General features: G+C 34.5%; 1 protein-coding gene across 2 annotated transcripts in view; it reads right to left on the reverse strand.

The window, feature by feature from the left end:
- LOC114337158 (putative inorganic phosphate cotransporter) overlaps positions 1–10,750 on the reverse strand; it is a 53,496-nt gene extending 42,746 nt beyond the window's left edge. The window contains exons 1-2 of one of the 2 annotated variants that reach the window (XR_007698565.1): positions 10,546–10,750; positions 1,840–2,073 (exon numbers count right to left, since the gene is read on the reverse strand). Coding sequence is in view for 1 of the 2 variants with exons in the window: in XM_050653072.1 (XP_050509029.1) it covers positions 1,840–1,924 (85 nt within the window). In the remaining variant the exon portion in view is untranslated. The remainder of the gene's footprint in view (positions 1–1,839; positions 2,074–10,545) is intronic. The other variant, XM_050653072.1, reaches the window with a different exon arrangement.
- Between the last annotated feature and the right edge of the window lie 5,897 nt (positions 10,751–16,647).

Below are 16,647 nucleotides of genomic sequence, written 5' to 3' on the forward strand. Positions count from 1 at the left end.
GAAGACTAAATACATGCTAATAACCAAAAATCCAAGACCAAGGAGTTAGGCAGAACATTACTATTAATGACAACAATTTGGAATTGGTAAAAAAACGAGTTTAAATATATGGCGGTAATCACACATGACAACTACATCTGAGGCCTATAGAATCAAAACCTGCTATAGATCCATGTGTTGAAATTTTGTCAAGAACATTAAAAATGTAAATTTTCCAAAAAGTATCCGGTATTTTTAAATCAAAGGGGCATCAATAAATATCATAAAATGGCATACTAATTTGTAATTTTTCTGCACGCCCACATCTTCAGAAACTTCTACTTAGTTTGGATTTAGCAGAACGAAAAATTTAGGATTTAGCAGTTTTTGATTCTAATGTGCTCATCTAAAAAGAGGTCTCACCAAGGATAGTTGCGTGGAATAAACCATTATACTCCATGCCATCATTATTAAGATCTAAGCAGCTAAAAAACAATCTAAATTAAGACTGTATAGCTAATTATTCGCTAAGAAAAGATGGGCAGTTCATGTGGTAAATCAGAAGGATAGAGTGATAAAGACGGTGTTTTTTGAAAGACGATAGAAGATAAGTAGGCAGTCCCAGAAAAAGATGCAAGGATAATGAAGAATTGAAGTATTTTGAATTAGCAAAGGCTGCTTGTAGAATTATTTGAATATTTGATACAACGATGTTAACCATTTTATTTCACTTTAAAATTCGTGAAATGCAAACAGTGAGAGAAAAATTTAATACCTACCATCTGTACACTTTTTAGATAATTGTTTAAATGCGGCTCTCGAAACATTTCAAATTTGGAAAAATGGCTCAGACTATCAAGGAACTTGGTCATCCCTGTTATATTCAAATGGTTAAGAAGTAATTATGTTTAATGAAGAATTAGAGTAATTGTGATCATGATTTACAATGTACTATAAACTTTGTAAATCATGATTTGGGAGTGCTCCTTGAAACATTCAACGTGTCTTCGTTTATTTATTTCTAGTGCATTTTTATTGTGATTTTAATATAGTAATAGTAATAGTATCTTCACAAGAAAAATCCAGATTCGTATTAACAAAAAATATAAGGTAATTTTGACTTTGAAACAACACCCTGTATATTGAAATGTCCAAAATCCATTTGGATGTTTGAAAACAGCAAAAGAAACTGAGTTTATAGGTTTGCTTAAATTTTTTTGCGTAGAAAATTTATTAATAATTAATTATTTAAGTTAATGAATAATAGTTATTTATGTACCAAGCCAGTAAAGTGACTCTTTATCGAACAAGTCTGTTACTCGCCTCGCCTAGGCGAGGCGAGTAACAGACTAGTTCGATAAAGAGTCACTTTACTGACGTGGTGCATATAAAATTGTATCGCCAACATATATTTTTTTAATTTAATGTCGTCCGAACCACTGGAGTTATAAACGACAACAATGGAAAATACATATTAAAAATAAAAAGAGATTGTAATATTAAGTAAATACATATGTAGGTACTAACAAAGAGTATACCAGAAAAATTTGTGATACAATTAAATGTCTTTTATTCCTATTTCCGTTAAAAACTATATGATATTGTTGATATTTTTGTATTGTCCCTAAGAAGCTCAGATATGTCCCTGGGAAGGTTGAGTTTACTTCTCGTTTGCTGGTATATAAAAAATAAATATTTGACTTTTTGAATTATATTCCGGACAATTAGAATAAAAAATGCGTTGTGTAAAGCAATACAAATGATAGAAGTAAAGATAAATGTAGTTTTTTCTTCATCGGTCAGTAGAAGATATTATTTAGTACTGAACGCGGGGTAAATTATTGAAAAAATTGAACTTACCCTTTTTAATAGCTACATCCTTATTTAACAACCCTAAGGCCTCTTGGGCCTGTTCTTCTGTTACATTCTGTGTTTGATAAGTCATTTCTGATGGTAATTATTTGCCGGATACTTATTTTAAGACTATAGGTATATACCCATATCAGAACAAAATCTGCAGATGTTCAGCCTAACACTAACTAAAAAACCTTTACTTGTGTTCAAATTAAGGCAAAGATTTACAGTGTGAAATACCTGAACAGAAGAAGAATAAAATAAAATGTATCCATGAGCAAATAAAATTGTTGTAAATAAGGAACTTGATGTTGAGTAATAAGCGGAAAAAATAAACTAAATAATTAGTTGACTAAACCGCTAAGTTGTTTTTAAAATGATTAAAATTATTTATTTTGCAATAATTTAGTACCCAACTAATACACAATTACAATACAATAAATGGTTTAAACGTGGGATATCTAGAATTTTAATATTAACGTAAGTATGTGTTCTTGCTTCAATGTCGAGCTATCAAGTGCATATTGCAGTACTATGTCTGGATCCCGCGTATGAAAAAAAAGTTGATTAATAGCAAGCTGAAAATTTGTTAATAGCTTAAGGGTGTCTAGTCGGACAAACTTTGATATATGGGAACAGTGGAACAGGGGAAGTTTTAATTATTGTGGAACAGGTTAAAAATTTGGAACGGTCAGACCACGAAAACGGCACATGTATTTTGTCCGACAGAACAGACTTTTACTTTAACCTCTCCGAACAGAGATTAAACTCTCATGCAAAAATCAGACTGCTATTTATCACCAAATGAGCGTTTTAATGAGTGGAACATGTAGAATGCGTCAAATGACAGGAATTATGACAGGTGATCTCTGTTCGGAGAGTTTAAGTCTGTTCTGTCGGACAAAATAAATGTGCCGTTTTCGTGGTCTGACCGTTCCAAATTTTTAACCTGTTCCACAATTAAAACTGCCCCTGTTCCAATGTTCCCATATATCAAAGTTTATCCGACTAGACACCCTTAAGCTTTTAACAAATTTTCAGCTTGCTATTAATCAACTTATATTTCATACGCATGATCCAGACCTATACCGACAACACGTAGCATCTCAGAGCTCTAAGGGCTAAACCAGACGGGCCACTCTGCAGCGCTACTCTGTGGATCCACAGAGTGGCTGAAACGTGCGATTTTCTAGCGCCGGCGACTACGCTGCGAAGTGGATCGTTTGGAAGGGTGCGGCGTTTAATGTAATGGGTGAGAAAAAACAATAAGTTTAATCAAATGATTAAAAACTTGCCGGCTAATATTTTTTAAAAAAAGTGTGTTCGTCAAAATCAGTGTTTGTAATGTCCATAGTTTTAAATATTTTATAAAATTTCAACGCTTTTGAAAAAATACCAATAAACTCCATAAATGGAATTAAGAAGAACCAGACAAAAACAGCTATATCACAGAAAGAAGCACATAAAAAATCAACCAGTACATCTGGTATCCTACAGGCGTAAAATAGTTTGATACAATCTGACAACTGAGTGAAAGTGAAAAACATGTTAGCTTGCAACCCCCTTTTAATGGATATCTTATTGTTTTTTTTTAACAAGAAACAATAAAACCTTTTTTGACCTTGGATGGGACCCACTATTTAACATAAATAAACAAAAAAGATTGCTAGTATCTGTTTTGTTCAGTTCAAATGCATCCAATGTATAATAAAATGTAAATATAAATAGAGAAAACATTGCTTATGGGATTTATTCTTTCGATAGGGCTACCTTCTTTAAAATCAGAAACAAATAATTCAAAGATGACGTCCCACGCTTTTCCTTTTCATCATCATCATCATCATCAACCCATACTCGTCCACTGCTGGGCATAGGTCTCCCTCAGCTCTTTCCATCTTTCTCTGTTTTGTGCGGCTTGTATCCAGTTGCCGACAATACGCTTCAGATCGTCAACCCATCTGGTTGGTGGTCGTCCTCTGCTCCGTAGTGCTTCTTTTCGTTGTCTCCACTCGACAATACGTTTTGTCCATCGGTTGTCTGACAATCTGGTGACGTGTCCTGCCCAATTCCACTTGAGCGACGCGATTCTTTCGACGGCGCCCGTTGTTTTTGTTCTACGACGTATTTCTTCGTTTGGGATTCGATCCCTCAGGGAAACACCCAACATCTGGCGCTCCATAGCCCTCTGGTCCATACACACTGGTCAAAGATGTTCCTTTTCAGGCATATGGGTAAACACGATTTAAATACATAGCTCAGTTTACCAAACTCTGCCCAAGCTAATCCTATGCGACGTGGGAGCTCGCACGTCTGGTTATCTCTTCCCAATCGAATTCCATGTCCCAAGTACTTATAAGATGCAGGCTGCTCAATATCCATTACATCAACAACAATATTACGATTTAGCACCAGATTAGTCATTATTTGCGTCTTGTTGATATTAATCTTTAGTCCGACCTCTAAGGAAGCCTGATATAACTTGTTTCAACATTATTATTGCATCATCCATACGGTCGGCTATAAGGACGATGTCGTCTGCGAATCTCAAATGACTGAGCTTCCCTCCATTTATATTGATACCATATTCGTTCAGATCTGCCTTTTTAAAAGTGTGTTCTAAAAGGGTTGTGAACGGCTCTGGTGAGATGGTGTCTCCTTGCCGTACTCCTCGCTGCATACAGAATTTATTAGTTTGTTGATCAGAGAGTCTTACGCTAGCCGTTGCATTGTGGTAGATATGTTTTATCATGTTAGTGTAACGATGGTCTATTCGGCATTCTGTCAATGCTTTTAACATTTTCTGCTGGTTTATGATATCGAACGCTTTCTCGTAGTCCACGAATATCAGTGCCAATAGTTTGTTATATTTTGCCGACTTCTCTATCAAGTTTTTTTATTACCAATAAGTGGTCGTTAGTACTATATCCGGATCTAAACCCAGCTTGTTCTCTAGGCTGATAGAAGTCTACCATAGCCTCCAGTCTTTTTTGATAATTTTTGTGAAAAGTTTATATATGTGTGATAGGAGACTGATAGGACGGTAGTTTTTTAGATCTGTTATGTCACCTTTCTTGTGCAATAAAATAATGACTGCATTGTTCCATTGGGAAGGAGTTTTTCCTTGGTAAATGCATTCGGTGAAAAGTTTGGCCAATATATCCTTTTAATGCCCTATAAATATGCCCTCGGGTTCTTGCTTCACATATATCCAGTTTGTTTTGCACTTCAATCAAAAACCGTTCCGAATCGAAATCCATTTTAGGTGCTTACCCTATAAATTCTCGTAAACATCTGCGGCAACTAAAAAAGTGGTCGTTTGCCACTAGTGGATGCCACTAGCAGTGAGCCTTGGCGACTGTGGCTGGCCACAGTCGCTCGTCTGGGGTGCGATGTCCACTTTACATAAGAACCCACGGTAAATCATCAGAAGCTGCTTTGTGGATCCACAGAGTAGCGCTGCAGAGTGGCCTGTCTGGTTTGGGTCTTACTTTCAGTTCTAATGTACGGTCTTTCTTGCAGAGAATTGCTTTCAGTTTTACTACTGCTTTTTTGCTATCCATTAACTCCTGCAGGGCTTCAGAACTGTCAGCGAATATCACCGTGTCATCCGCGTATCTTATGTCATTGATACATTCTCAGCTAATTCGAATTCCGGCTGCAACATCATCTACTGTTTCTTGAAAGATTTCCTCAGAGTATGTGTTAAACAGCAGTGGTGATAGTATACATCCCTGACGTTCAACATGTTTGATTTTGGTATCGTCGAATTCTCCTGCCTTTGTCCGGGTAGATGATGTTTGATTTCACTACATATTGCTAATAATTCTTAAATCACAGGTGTCTATTCCAATATTTGTTAATATCTTCATCAGCTTGTCGTGCTTTACTGTATACTGTATCGAATGCTTTATCGTAATCAATGAAGCATTCATAAATATCGCAATTTATAATAGGTCTCTACATCGTAGAAATAGCACTATTTGTACTAAAGAGAGCCTCTCTCGTACCCACAGCATTCCGAAAACCTAACTGTGTACGGCTGATTTTCTCTTCGCACAGTCTACATATCCTTTGATGTATAATTTTTAGAAATAATTTTAAAATAGGGCTCATTAAGTTGATGGCTCGAAAATCACTAACTTAAGTAATAAAATTGAGGCTTAGGTAATAAAATTAAACATTGAACATATGTCATAAAAAACTAAAAAAATGTAGGCTTAGAAAATTTAATTAAAAATTGTAAATATGCCACACAAAACACAAATCTTCGTCTTCGGGTGCGATCTCCGCTACGGGGATTGACAATCATCATAGCTATTTTAATTTTTGAGGCAGTAGCTCTAGATAGTTGTTTTGAGCTGCATCCAAACCATGCTCTCAAGTTCTTCAGCCATAAAATTCGTCTTCTTCCGATGCTTCTTCTGCCATCTATCTTTCCTTGCATTATGAGTCGCAGGGGATGCCATACTTCTCGCCCCGCATCACATGTCCGAGAGACTGTAGATTTCTTTCTTTAATTGTAAGTTCAACTTCCTTCCCTTTACCTATTCTTCTCAGTAGGGGAACAAGGGGCTTATTGTAACAGGGGTAAGTAGTAACACGGCTTTTTCATAATAGGTTATTTAACCATTTTTAACTAATTTAGCTGACTCAATCTTATTCTCTTATCGCCCTGCAAATGAGACTGTCTAGCCAGTCATCCTCTGATAGTTGCAAATAGTAGTCTTGTGTACGTGCTTCATTTGGATGAGGTAATATAAAATTTGACACTCATAAAATTTTGGTTATCGCTGTTGTTTTAACCCGTATTGAGCTGCCCCCCCCCCCACTTGCAAAAATCAAAAAACAAATAGCCCTGATTTATGAGCTATTTATGAGCTCTCATATTCCGCAAACTAAAAATTTTGAGCTCGTTCCACTGAGCAGGAATTTGATACTTTAGTGGGGGGGCTGAGTCAGCCCCCCCACCCACTACTTAAAAATAGGAATATGGAATCGGTTTTTGCGGCAGAATTATGAGCTATTTATGAGCTCTTGAAATTATATAGTTACGATTTTTGAGCTCATCCCCTTCACCCCCAAACAACCCTTTAATTGATTTAACTTAAGAAAAAATGCTGAGAAAACTTAAAATATATCGTATTGCGGATATAATTCCTATAGCTTATATACTCTAAGAATAAACTATTAAATCACGTGCATTTCGATTATTGAGCTACAACCCCTTCGCAAGAAAACCACCCTATCTTCCCGGCTTAAGAGAGAGTTGTACTTAAAATGCATTAAACTAATTATTTGGCGACTATGTATCATGGAATAATTTATAAGCTTCCAAATTACGCGCATTTAGATCAGTAAATTGCAATTCATTTTGTATAGTGCAGTCACTGAAGGTAAAAATCAACGATTACCTTCAATTTCGGTGAACCTTCATCGATTTTCACGAAAATTGGTCAGTGGTTAGAGGATACGTCAAGAAACAAAGGTGACATGGTACCACCTTGCGCCTTTACTCTGAGGGTGGATACCGCCCCTTTTCGGGGGTGAAAATTATTTTATTAAAAATAACTGCACAAATCAATAAAAGAACAAATTAAAAGCAAAATTTATTATATAAAGTTAATAAAATAAGTCAATACTTTTTAGGTTATTAAAGATCAAAAATTTTAATTATTAGTGAACAAAATGCATGTTATGAAGCGGTTTTTCGTAAATCACTGAAAAACTGTCAGTTTTTACAAAAAAGTTAATGGTAGTTTAATTCGTATAGCCTATATTCTAAGAATATACTCTTAAATCACGAGCCTTTCGATTTATTGAGCTACAACCCCTTCGCAAGAAAACCATCCCATATTCCCGGCTTGAGAGTTGTACTTAAAATAATTTAAATTAATTATTTAGCGACTAGATATCGTTTAGAAATTTATGAGCTCGCAAAATATACGCATCTCACTTATTTATTTGTCATTTTCTTTCTATGGTGCAGACACTGAAGGTAAAAATCAACTATGACCTTCGATTTCAGTAAATCTCCATTCATTTTCATGAAAATTGGTGAGCGGATTTTGATGCTATCAACTTTTTCTGGAGCTCATTTTTGATAGGTATTTCTAAGTACTTTGACAAGTATTTAGTACCTAAGTGTTATAAAATGCATCTCTTTCCCGTTATTTAAGCTTGAATCCTTAGATTTGAACAGTCACAGAAAAAAATATACGTTTAATTATCAATAACTTACTTTAAATTAACATTAAAGGGTTTTTCAAGTAAGCAATTTATTATATTTTTTATTAGCTTCAATTTTAATGATGAAGACTTTTTTGTAAAAACTTACAGTTTTTGAGTTATTTATGAAAAATCGCTTTAAAGCATGCATTTTCTTTCACAAAAATTAAAATATTTGATCTTTAATAACTCAAAAAGTATTGATTTATTTTAATCACAAATTATAACAAATTTTGCTTACAATTTGTCCCTCTCTCGATTTGTGGGGCTATTTTTAATAAAGTAATTTTCACCCCCGAGAAGGGGTGACATATGCCCCAGGTTAAAACCCACAGTGGTTAGTTATTGTTAATTCGTGAAAATGAATGGAGAATTACCGAAATCGAAGGTCATAGTTGATTTTTACCTTTAGTGACTGCACTATAGAAAGAAAATGGCGATTCAATAATTGAGATGCGTATATTTTGCAAGCTCAGAAATTATTAAACGATATGTAGTTGCCAAATAATTAATTTAAATTATTTTAAGTACAACTCTTTCTTAAGCCGGGAATATGGGATGGTTTTCTTGCGAAGGGGTTGTAGCTCTATAATCGAAAGGCGCGTGATTTAAGAGTATATTCTTAGAATATAGGCTATACGAATTAAACTACTATTAACTTTTTTGTAAAAACTTACAGTTTTTCAGTGATTTACGAAAAACCGCTTCAAAACATGCATTTTTTTCACGAATAATTAAAGTTTTTATCTTTAATAACTTAAAAAGTATTGACTTATTTTAATAACATTATATAATAAATGTTGCTTATAATTTGTTCTTTTATAGATTTGTGCAGTTATTTTTTATAAAATAATTTCCCCCCTCCCCCCGAGAAGGGGCGGTATCCACCCTCAGGGTAAAGGCGCAAGGTGGTACCATGTCACCTTTGTTTCTTGAGGTATCCTCTAACCACTGACCAATTTTCGTGAAAATCGATGAAGGTTCACCGAAATTGAAGGTAATCGTTAATTTTTACTTTCAGTGACTGCACTATACAAAATAAATTGCAATTTACTGATTTAAATGCGCGTAATTTGGAAGCTTATAAATTATTCAATGATATATAGTCGCCAAATAATTAGTTTAATGCATTTTAAGTACAACTTTATCTTAAGCCGGGAAGATAGGGTGGTTCTCTTGCGAAGGGGTTGTAGCTCAATAATCGAAATGCACGTGATTTAATAGTTTATTCTTAGAGTATATAAGCTATAGGAATTATATCCGCAATACGATATATTTTAAGTTTTCTCAGCATTTTTCTCGTAAGTTAAATCAATTAAAGGGTTGTTTGGGGGTGAAGGGGATGAGCTCAAAAATCGTAACTATATAATTTCAAGAGCTCATAAATAGCTCATAATTCTGCCGCAAAAACCGATTCAATATTCCTATTTTTAAGTAGTGGGGGGGAGCTGAGTCAGCCCCCCCCCCCCACTAAAGTATCAAATTCCTGCTCAGTGGAACGAGCTCAAAATTTTTAGTTTGCGGAATATGAGAGCTCATAAATAGCTCATATATCAGGGTTATTTGTTTTTTGATTTTTGCAAGTGGGGGGGGGGGGCCAGCTCAACACGGGTGTTGTTTTAAAAGGAAATAAAACTTTCGGTGTTCATTTCTTTTCTAAATTTAGTTATACTTTGATGTTGCTTAACAATTTTAAGATTAGGAAGTTATTTTTACAGTTATTTTAATAAATATACAAAAGTGTGCTACGGGGTTTGTTGTAACAAAACGTTGGGGCTTGTTGTAACATGTTACAACTTGCTCTGAATCTTACTAAATTTCTGAAGGGCGCCGAAATATATTTTGGACTAATTCCAATGAAGATGCGAAAACTGGCTTACCAATGTGCCGTGAAACTCAGTGCTAAGCAATTTCCTTTTTCTCGGCATCAAAATTATACAGTTAGTCCAGATTGGGTCCAAAATTTTATGCGTAGAAATCTACAATTATATTTAAGAACACCGAAAGCCACGTTATTAAATCGAGCAACATCTTTCAACAGAACCAACGTTGGAATTTTCTTCGAAATATACCAAAAAATTCGAATATTCCTACTGTTACAACATGCCCCATTAGGTGTTACAACTAGCCCCAAGCGCGGGGTAAGTTGTAACAATGCACTGTTTTTGGTAAAATCCTAGTTGATTAAAAAATACCAGTCTTTTTAACTTTTCTTCAGTTCAATTTTATTCAGAAAGAGTTAAACTAGCGTTTAGTGTTTAATTAATGATAATTGGGAAAATCGCTGTCAAGATATATTTGATTATATGAAAATTCTTACAACTAGCCCCCTTCTCCCCTACTTGGTTGTTTGTAACTCTAACTACCCAGTAAACCCTCATAATTCTTCTATAGGTCCACATTTCAAAGGCGTTAAGTCGTCTCAAAACACAAATAGACTGGCTAATTAGCTAAGTGAAAGCCATTATTAAAAAAAATTTGTTTTACCTTTTACTATATCCAACAACAAACTTGTGTTTCCAATATACGTTTATTTTTAGTTCAAGTAATATATCAATCCCATAATCGGTCAACTTTTGATGAACTTTAAAAAAATAGATCTAATACTTTTCCATAATCGTTACATACAGGTAAGCCAATATGAAGATTCCAAAGAAAGAGCCTAGTAGCAAAATATTTTTGTAAAGGTATTTAAATAAATAATAGTTTCTTAGTTTTTTAGTTTGAATAGTTAAAAGTTTGTATAATAATTATTTGTAAGGCAAATTATCTGTGACCTTCTCTACTTATCGGTGTCATTTTCGTAATTGGATAAAATTTAAAATTTTGAAATCCTGGAAAATTATAGGCTTGGTGCAAAAACTTGCCAAGTCAAAGTTTGTCTTTTTCGAGATCTTAATTATATTTTCAATTTCGATGGTTCAGAGATAATTCTCGATTTTAAGGAGCGGACAGGAGTGCTGGTTTTTGCTTTCTCGAAATCTATTTTGTGACCTGTCTGAATATGATGTTGGGCTGGGGCTGAAGTAGTGTCGGAATGTTTTACAGATATAGAATGTTCGTAAATACGGATTTGGATTAGTCGGTTTGTCCGTCCTATGTATGTTTGTGGGCAACGGGAACAATGTATCTCGTAGACACCATGGTCTTCATTGGGGATTTGGTCTTTTACGGATCTGGCGAGATTGGACAACTTGGAGTGAGTAGTGAAGATGGTTTTGATATTTAGAGGGGTGATATTTAGAGAGTTCTACTGATATTGTCAGTGATACCTTTGATAACAGAGAGAAAGATTTTGGGTTGATCGGGCGGCAAGTTTTCTTTATTGGATGGAATGGGGTTTAGATATTTTTGAATGCTCCTATTGGTTTGTGTTTTGTGGTAACCGTTTTGTAAGACTGTTTGCTTTATTGAATTGATTCCGGATGGTCTGTGACTATCGTCATCTTATGAAACGGGAAACAAGAGTGCTGATAACGGAATTGAGTTATACGGGGAGATGATGTGGCATAGCATTAAGGTAACGATTTGTATGGGTGGGTTTTCGGTACACGGAATAGGAAAAACTGTGAGGTGGCCGTTTCTGAATAAGGAGATCAAGGAATGGCAAAGATGCTTCAGATTCAACTTCGTGAATTCAATACTGGGATGTATTCCATTCAGATGGGAGAGAAAGAGATCTAATATATCTTTACCATGGGGCCAAATGAAAAAAGTGTCATCAACGTACCGTAACCAGCAGGTGGGTTTGAGATTTGATGATGGCAGGGCTGTTGTTTCGAAATGTTCCTTACTTCGAATCGTCCGCTAAAGAAAAATACCCGGAATCTAAGCTCACGCCAGACTATTTTGATGGCTCTACACCATCAGCCCAACTAAATTGAAAAGAAAGATTCAGAATCGAAACCTTTATCCCTATAATTTATACCCTGGACGTTCATGTAAAACTGCGATTAAGTTCGTATAAGAACATTAGTCAACGCTTTGGATTCTTTTTTCGCTTGTAACTCTGAATTCCGATTAGTTGATACAAACTTGCAAATAATTTGCTGAAATCTATTATGAAGAAGTAAACGGGAAAGAGTTAGAAATGGAATGTCGGCATTTAGCAGAATACTTGAAAATGGATCAAAGTAAAAATGAAGAAACTAATAGTAGTCCTGTCGCCAGGGGGGGTACAACGGCCTCCTGTATTCAGATGGACTTACCCAAGTTTTTTTTATGTATTTGGACCTGTAGAACACGAATTTTTTGGGTAACAGTTGATCCGGATGTCGATAAGGTTGTTATAAACCAAGAAGTTGAGGAATCACATAACAGCGATTTCTCGCAAAACAAAACATTTTTTTGTATTTTTTGGGCCATTCTAACAAAAAAATGTTCCTACAAATTTTTTCGTAGGATGCATAGTTTTCGAGATAAACGCGGTTGAACTTTCAAAAAATCGAAAAATTGCAACTTTTGAACCCGAATAACTTTTGATTAAAAAAATTAAATAGCAATTCTGCTTACCGCATTTGAAAGTTCAAGTCAAATTATATCGGTTTTAATTATTTGTATTGCTAAAAATTTATTATTTTATTGTTAAAAAAAGCTATAAACACCTAGTGCTTGAGTGATGTTTTTAATGATTTCTCATTTAAAATCGAACGAGTAGGTAGAAGAGGTAAAAGTGCAAGCGAGGCTATTTCTACGTAGCATGCATTAAAACGCATGTATTAGGCACGGGAAACACTATGTGTTTATAGCTTTTTTTAACAATCAAAAAATAAATTTGTAGCAATGCAAATATCCAAAACAGATATAATTTGACTCAAACTTTTAAAGGCGGTAAGCAGAATTGCTATTTTATTTTTCGATCAAAAGTTATTCGGGTTCAAAAATTGCAATTTTTCGATTTTTTGAAAGTTCAACCGCGTTTATCTCGAAAACTATGCATCCTACGAAAAAACTTGTAGAAACATTTTTTGGTTAGAATGGCCCAAAAAATACAAAAAAATGTTTTGTTTTGCGAGAAATCGCTGTTATGTAATTCCTCAACTTCTTTGTTTATAACAATCTTATCGACATCCGGATCAACTGTTACCCAAAAAATTCGTGTTCTACGGGCCAAAATACATAAAAAAAAAACTTGGGTAAGTCCATCTGAATTAAGAAGGCCGTTGTACCCCCCCTGGCGACAGGACTATAGTATTCTGGGAATATATCATCTTTTAACAGAGAACAAACTTGAAGACGTCTTTCCTAATGTAGAAATGGCATGGAAGAATATTTTTGAGCAGGATGGTAACAACCTGCAGTGGGGAACAGGGGAAGTTGTAATTGTGGAACAGGTTACAAGTTTCGAACGTCAGACAACGAAAACGTCCCATGTATTTTGTCGGACAGAACTTCCAATTGATTTGTTACCCTTTCATTAAACTCTCATGCATAGTCAGACTGCTATTTATCAGCAACATAATTTCTGTCATTTGGCATGTTCTACTCGTCGGAATTATTCAAATGCCCAAGATATTTGTCGGACAAACATGTTTTCATATATTACATAATGTTTACTATTGAATAAACTTAAAAACAACCTAGTCCAGAAAGCCACTGCGCATCTGCTGGGAAAATATTCCGATTCAGATTTTTTGCAAAAACTTACTCAAAAAATACCCCTTTTAACAAATTTGCATGTTGCCAGGACTAAAAGTGGGTCAAAAATTTTTTAAACGTTTTTTTTTCATTTTTCCTAAAATTATTTTTTTTGCATGGAACAAAGTTTCTTTAGGTTTTTTGGATCATTCCAAACAGAAAAGGTCTTTAGTGACATTTCTCTAAAGTTGATAGTTTTTGACATAATATAAGCGATTAAAAATTGAAAAATTGCGAAATCGGCCATTTTAACCCTCAAAAACTATGTAAAAAACTGAAAATTTGAATGTTGCCAAGGTAGGCAGATATTCTTTAAACATCGATTGATGAAATCCCGAAGAGTTTTTTGCAATTCAATATTGAAAACTACTTTGTTTTTTAATTGCTACTCAAGCGTGCGCGACACTATTTTATACCGACAGTATGGTGCAAATGAAAGGAACAAATTCGTTATTTAGTAAACCGGCGATTTTAAGAAAAAAACCCGAAACAGGTCGATTTTTATTTTTAACTTATGATATTGTGGCATATAAGGTATACTAGTGACGTCATCCATCTCGGCGTGATGACGTAATCGATGAATTTTTTAAAGCAGAATAGGGGTTGTGTGCTAGCTCATTTGAAAGGTTCTTCAATTCTCTATTCAGTAATATAAACATTTACATAATTATTTATACAGAGTGTCCTTCTACTTCTTTTTTGTCAAATAATTTAATTTAATAAAAATTTTTTGGACACCCTGTATAAATAATTATATAAATGTTTATATTACTCAATAGAGAATTGAAGAACCTTTCAAATGAGCTAGCACACGACCCCTATTCTCATTTAAAAAAATCATCGATTATGTCATCACACCCAGATGGATGACGTCACTAGTATACCATATATGCCACAATATCATAAAATAAAAATCGACTTGTTTCGGGATTTTTCCTTAAAATCGCCAGTTTATGAAATAGCGAATTTATTCCTTTCATTTGCACCATACTCTATACACATGCAACGGTGGAAAATAGTTAGGTAGAAAATAGCAATTAAAAAACAAAGTAGTTTTGAATATTGAATTGCAAAAAACTCTTCGGGATTTCATCAATCGATGTTCAAAGAATATCTACCTACCTTGGCAACATTCAAATTTTCAGTTTTTCACATAGTTTTTGAAGGTTAAATATGGCCGATTTCGCAATTTTTCAATTTTTAAGCACTTATATGTCAAAAACTATTAACTTTAGAGAAAAGTCACTAAAGACCTTTTCTGTTTGGAATGATCCAAAAAACCTAAAAAATCTTTGTTTAATGCAAGAAAAATAATTTTAAGAAAAAAACAAGAAAAAACCGTTTAAAAAATTTTTGACCCACTTTTGTCCTGGCAACATGCAAATTTGTTAAAAGGGGTCCTTTTTGAGAAAGATTGTGCAAAAATCCAAATCGGAATATTTTCCCTAGCGGATGCGCAATGGCTTTCTGGACTAACCTGCTAGTTTTCACAATCATAAACTTGTCACAATGACAAGTTCCACAATCAAGTTCCACAATTAAAACTTTCCCTGTTCCCGTGTTCCCGTACATCAAAGTTTGTCCGACTAGACACCATTAAGCTATTAACAAATTTTCAGCTTACTAATAAGAAACTTTTTTAGTACGCGGGATCCAGGCCTAAGAGATTAAACAGTTTGATGCTAATGTAGATAGAATGTGATATGCTCGAAAACATAGATTTTGAAGATTGGATTAACGATTCTGCTCAACTTAAATCTAGAAAGGTGCCTCTTCAATCAGAATAGAAAGGTACTGATAATGGACTAATCGTGGATGCTAATTACTTTATGTTTATTACATTATTTTAATTATCTATTCATAATACATAATATCTAATGTAAGTGTATAGGAATAAAAATAAAGCTAACACTTTGCATATCTATCTATGTTATTTTTCTATTCTTACAAAATAGTGCTTTATTATAGGCCAGGAGCCACATTTCCTAATGTGCCCAAGGCCTCTAATAGATGAAAGATGGCCCTCGTTGTACCTACTCTTTCCCCCATCCATATTCAATATTTATGTAGAAAACATATTTCATCTTGCACAACACAACGAAAAAAGCATTAAAATTAATTATCTTCCTATTAACAATAATTAAGATATGCTGACGATACGACCATAATAGCGAACAACAGAAAAGGACTGTAAAATTTAGTGAATATCATAAATGAAGTGGAAGATAATTACAGGCTACACAACAACAGAGCAAAAACAAACTAGGTTTCTTCTCTAGGTGCCTTCCCCGCTTAGAAGGTTGGAAATTATCAGATTATTAGTTGGCAATTTTTACTTTTGAGACCACGGGTCTAAATAGTTCGTTGTTATTACAACCTAACCATTCCCATACCCCCACGATTTTTCAGCCATGAGTTACGTTTCCTTCTTATGGATCTTTTTCCCTGGATTTTTCCTTACATAATCATCATTATCATCATCATTTGGCTCTACAACTCTATGTGAGTCTTGGCCGCGTTTACTATTTCCCTCCATTGTTGTCGGTCCTGGGCAGCTATTTCCCATTGCTGTACTCCCATTTTGCGTAGATCACTGGGTACTGCGTCCTTCCATCTTTTTCTTGGGCGACCAACTGACCTTTTTCCATCAGTCCTTTCCCAGAATGTGGCGTTCAGAAGTCTTTCTTTTGCATCTCTGGTGGATTGTGCAATTGTGTCCACGTCATCCGCAAAGACTAATAATATCCTTGCATAATGACTTGGATAATGACTGGGAATATTAGATATTTATCTCCTCTCATCACATATCCCATATATCTCAGTTTTCTTCTCTGAATTATTAGAAGTATAAAACGAACTAAGTATAGCAAAAATGGTAATCATCAGGCAAACTGACGGGGGAACTCAGTTGAATATAAATAGTAGAACAGCTCTTGAACAGGTTGAAATATT

Source organism: Diabrotica virgifera, chromosome 1 (genome assembly GCF_917563875.1).
Source record: "Diabrotica virgifera virgifera chromosome 1, PGI_DIABVI_V3a".
NCBI lineage: Eukaryota > Metazoa > Arthropoda > Insecta > Coleoptera > Chrysomelidae > Diabrotica > Diabrotica virgifera.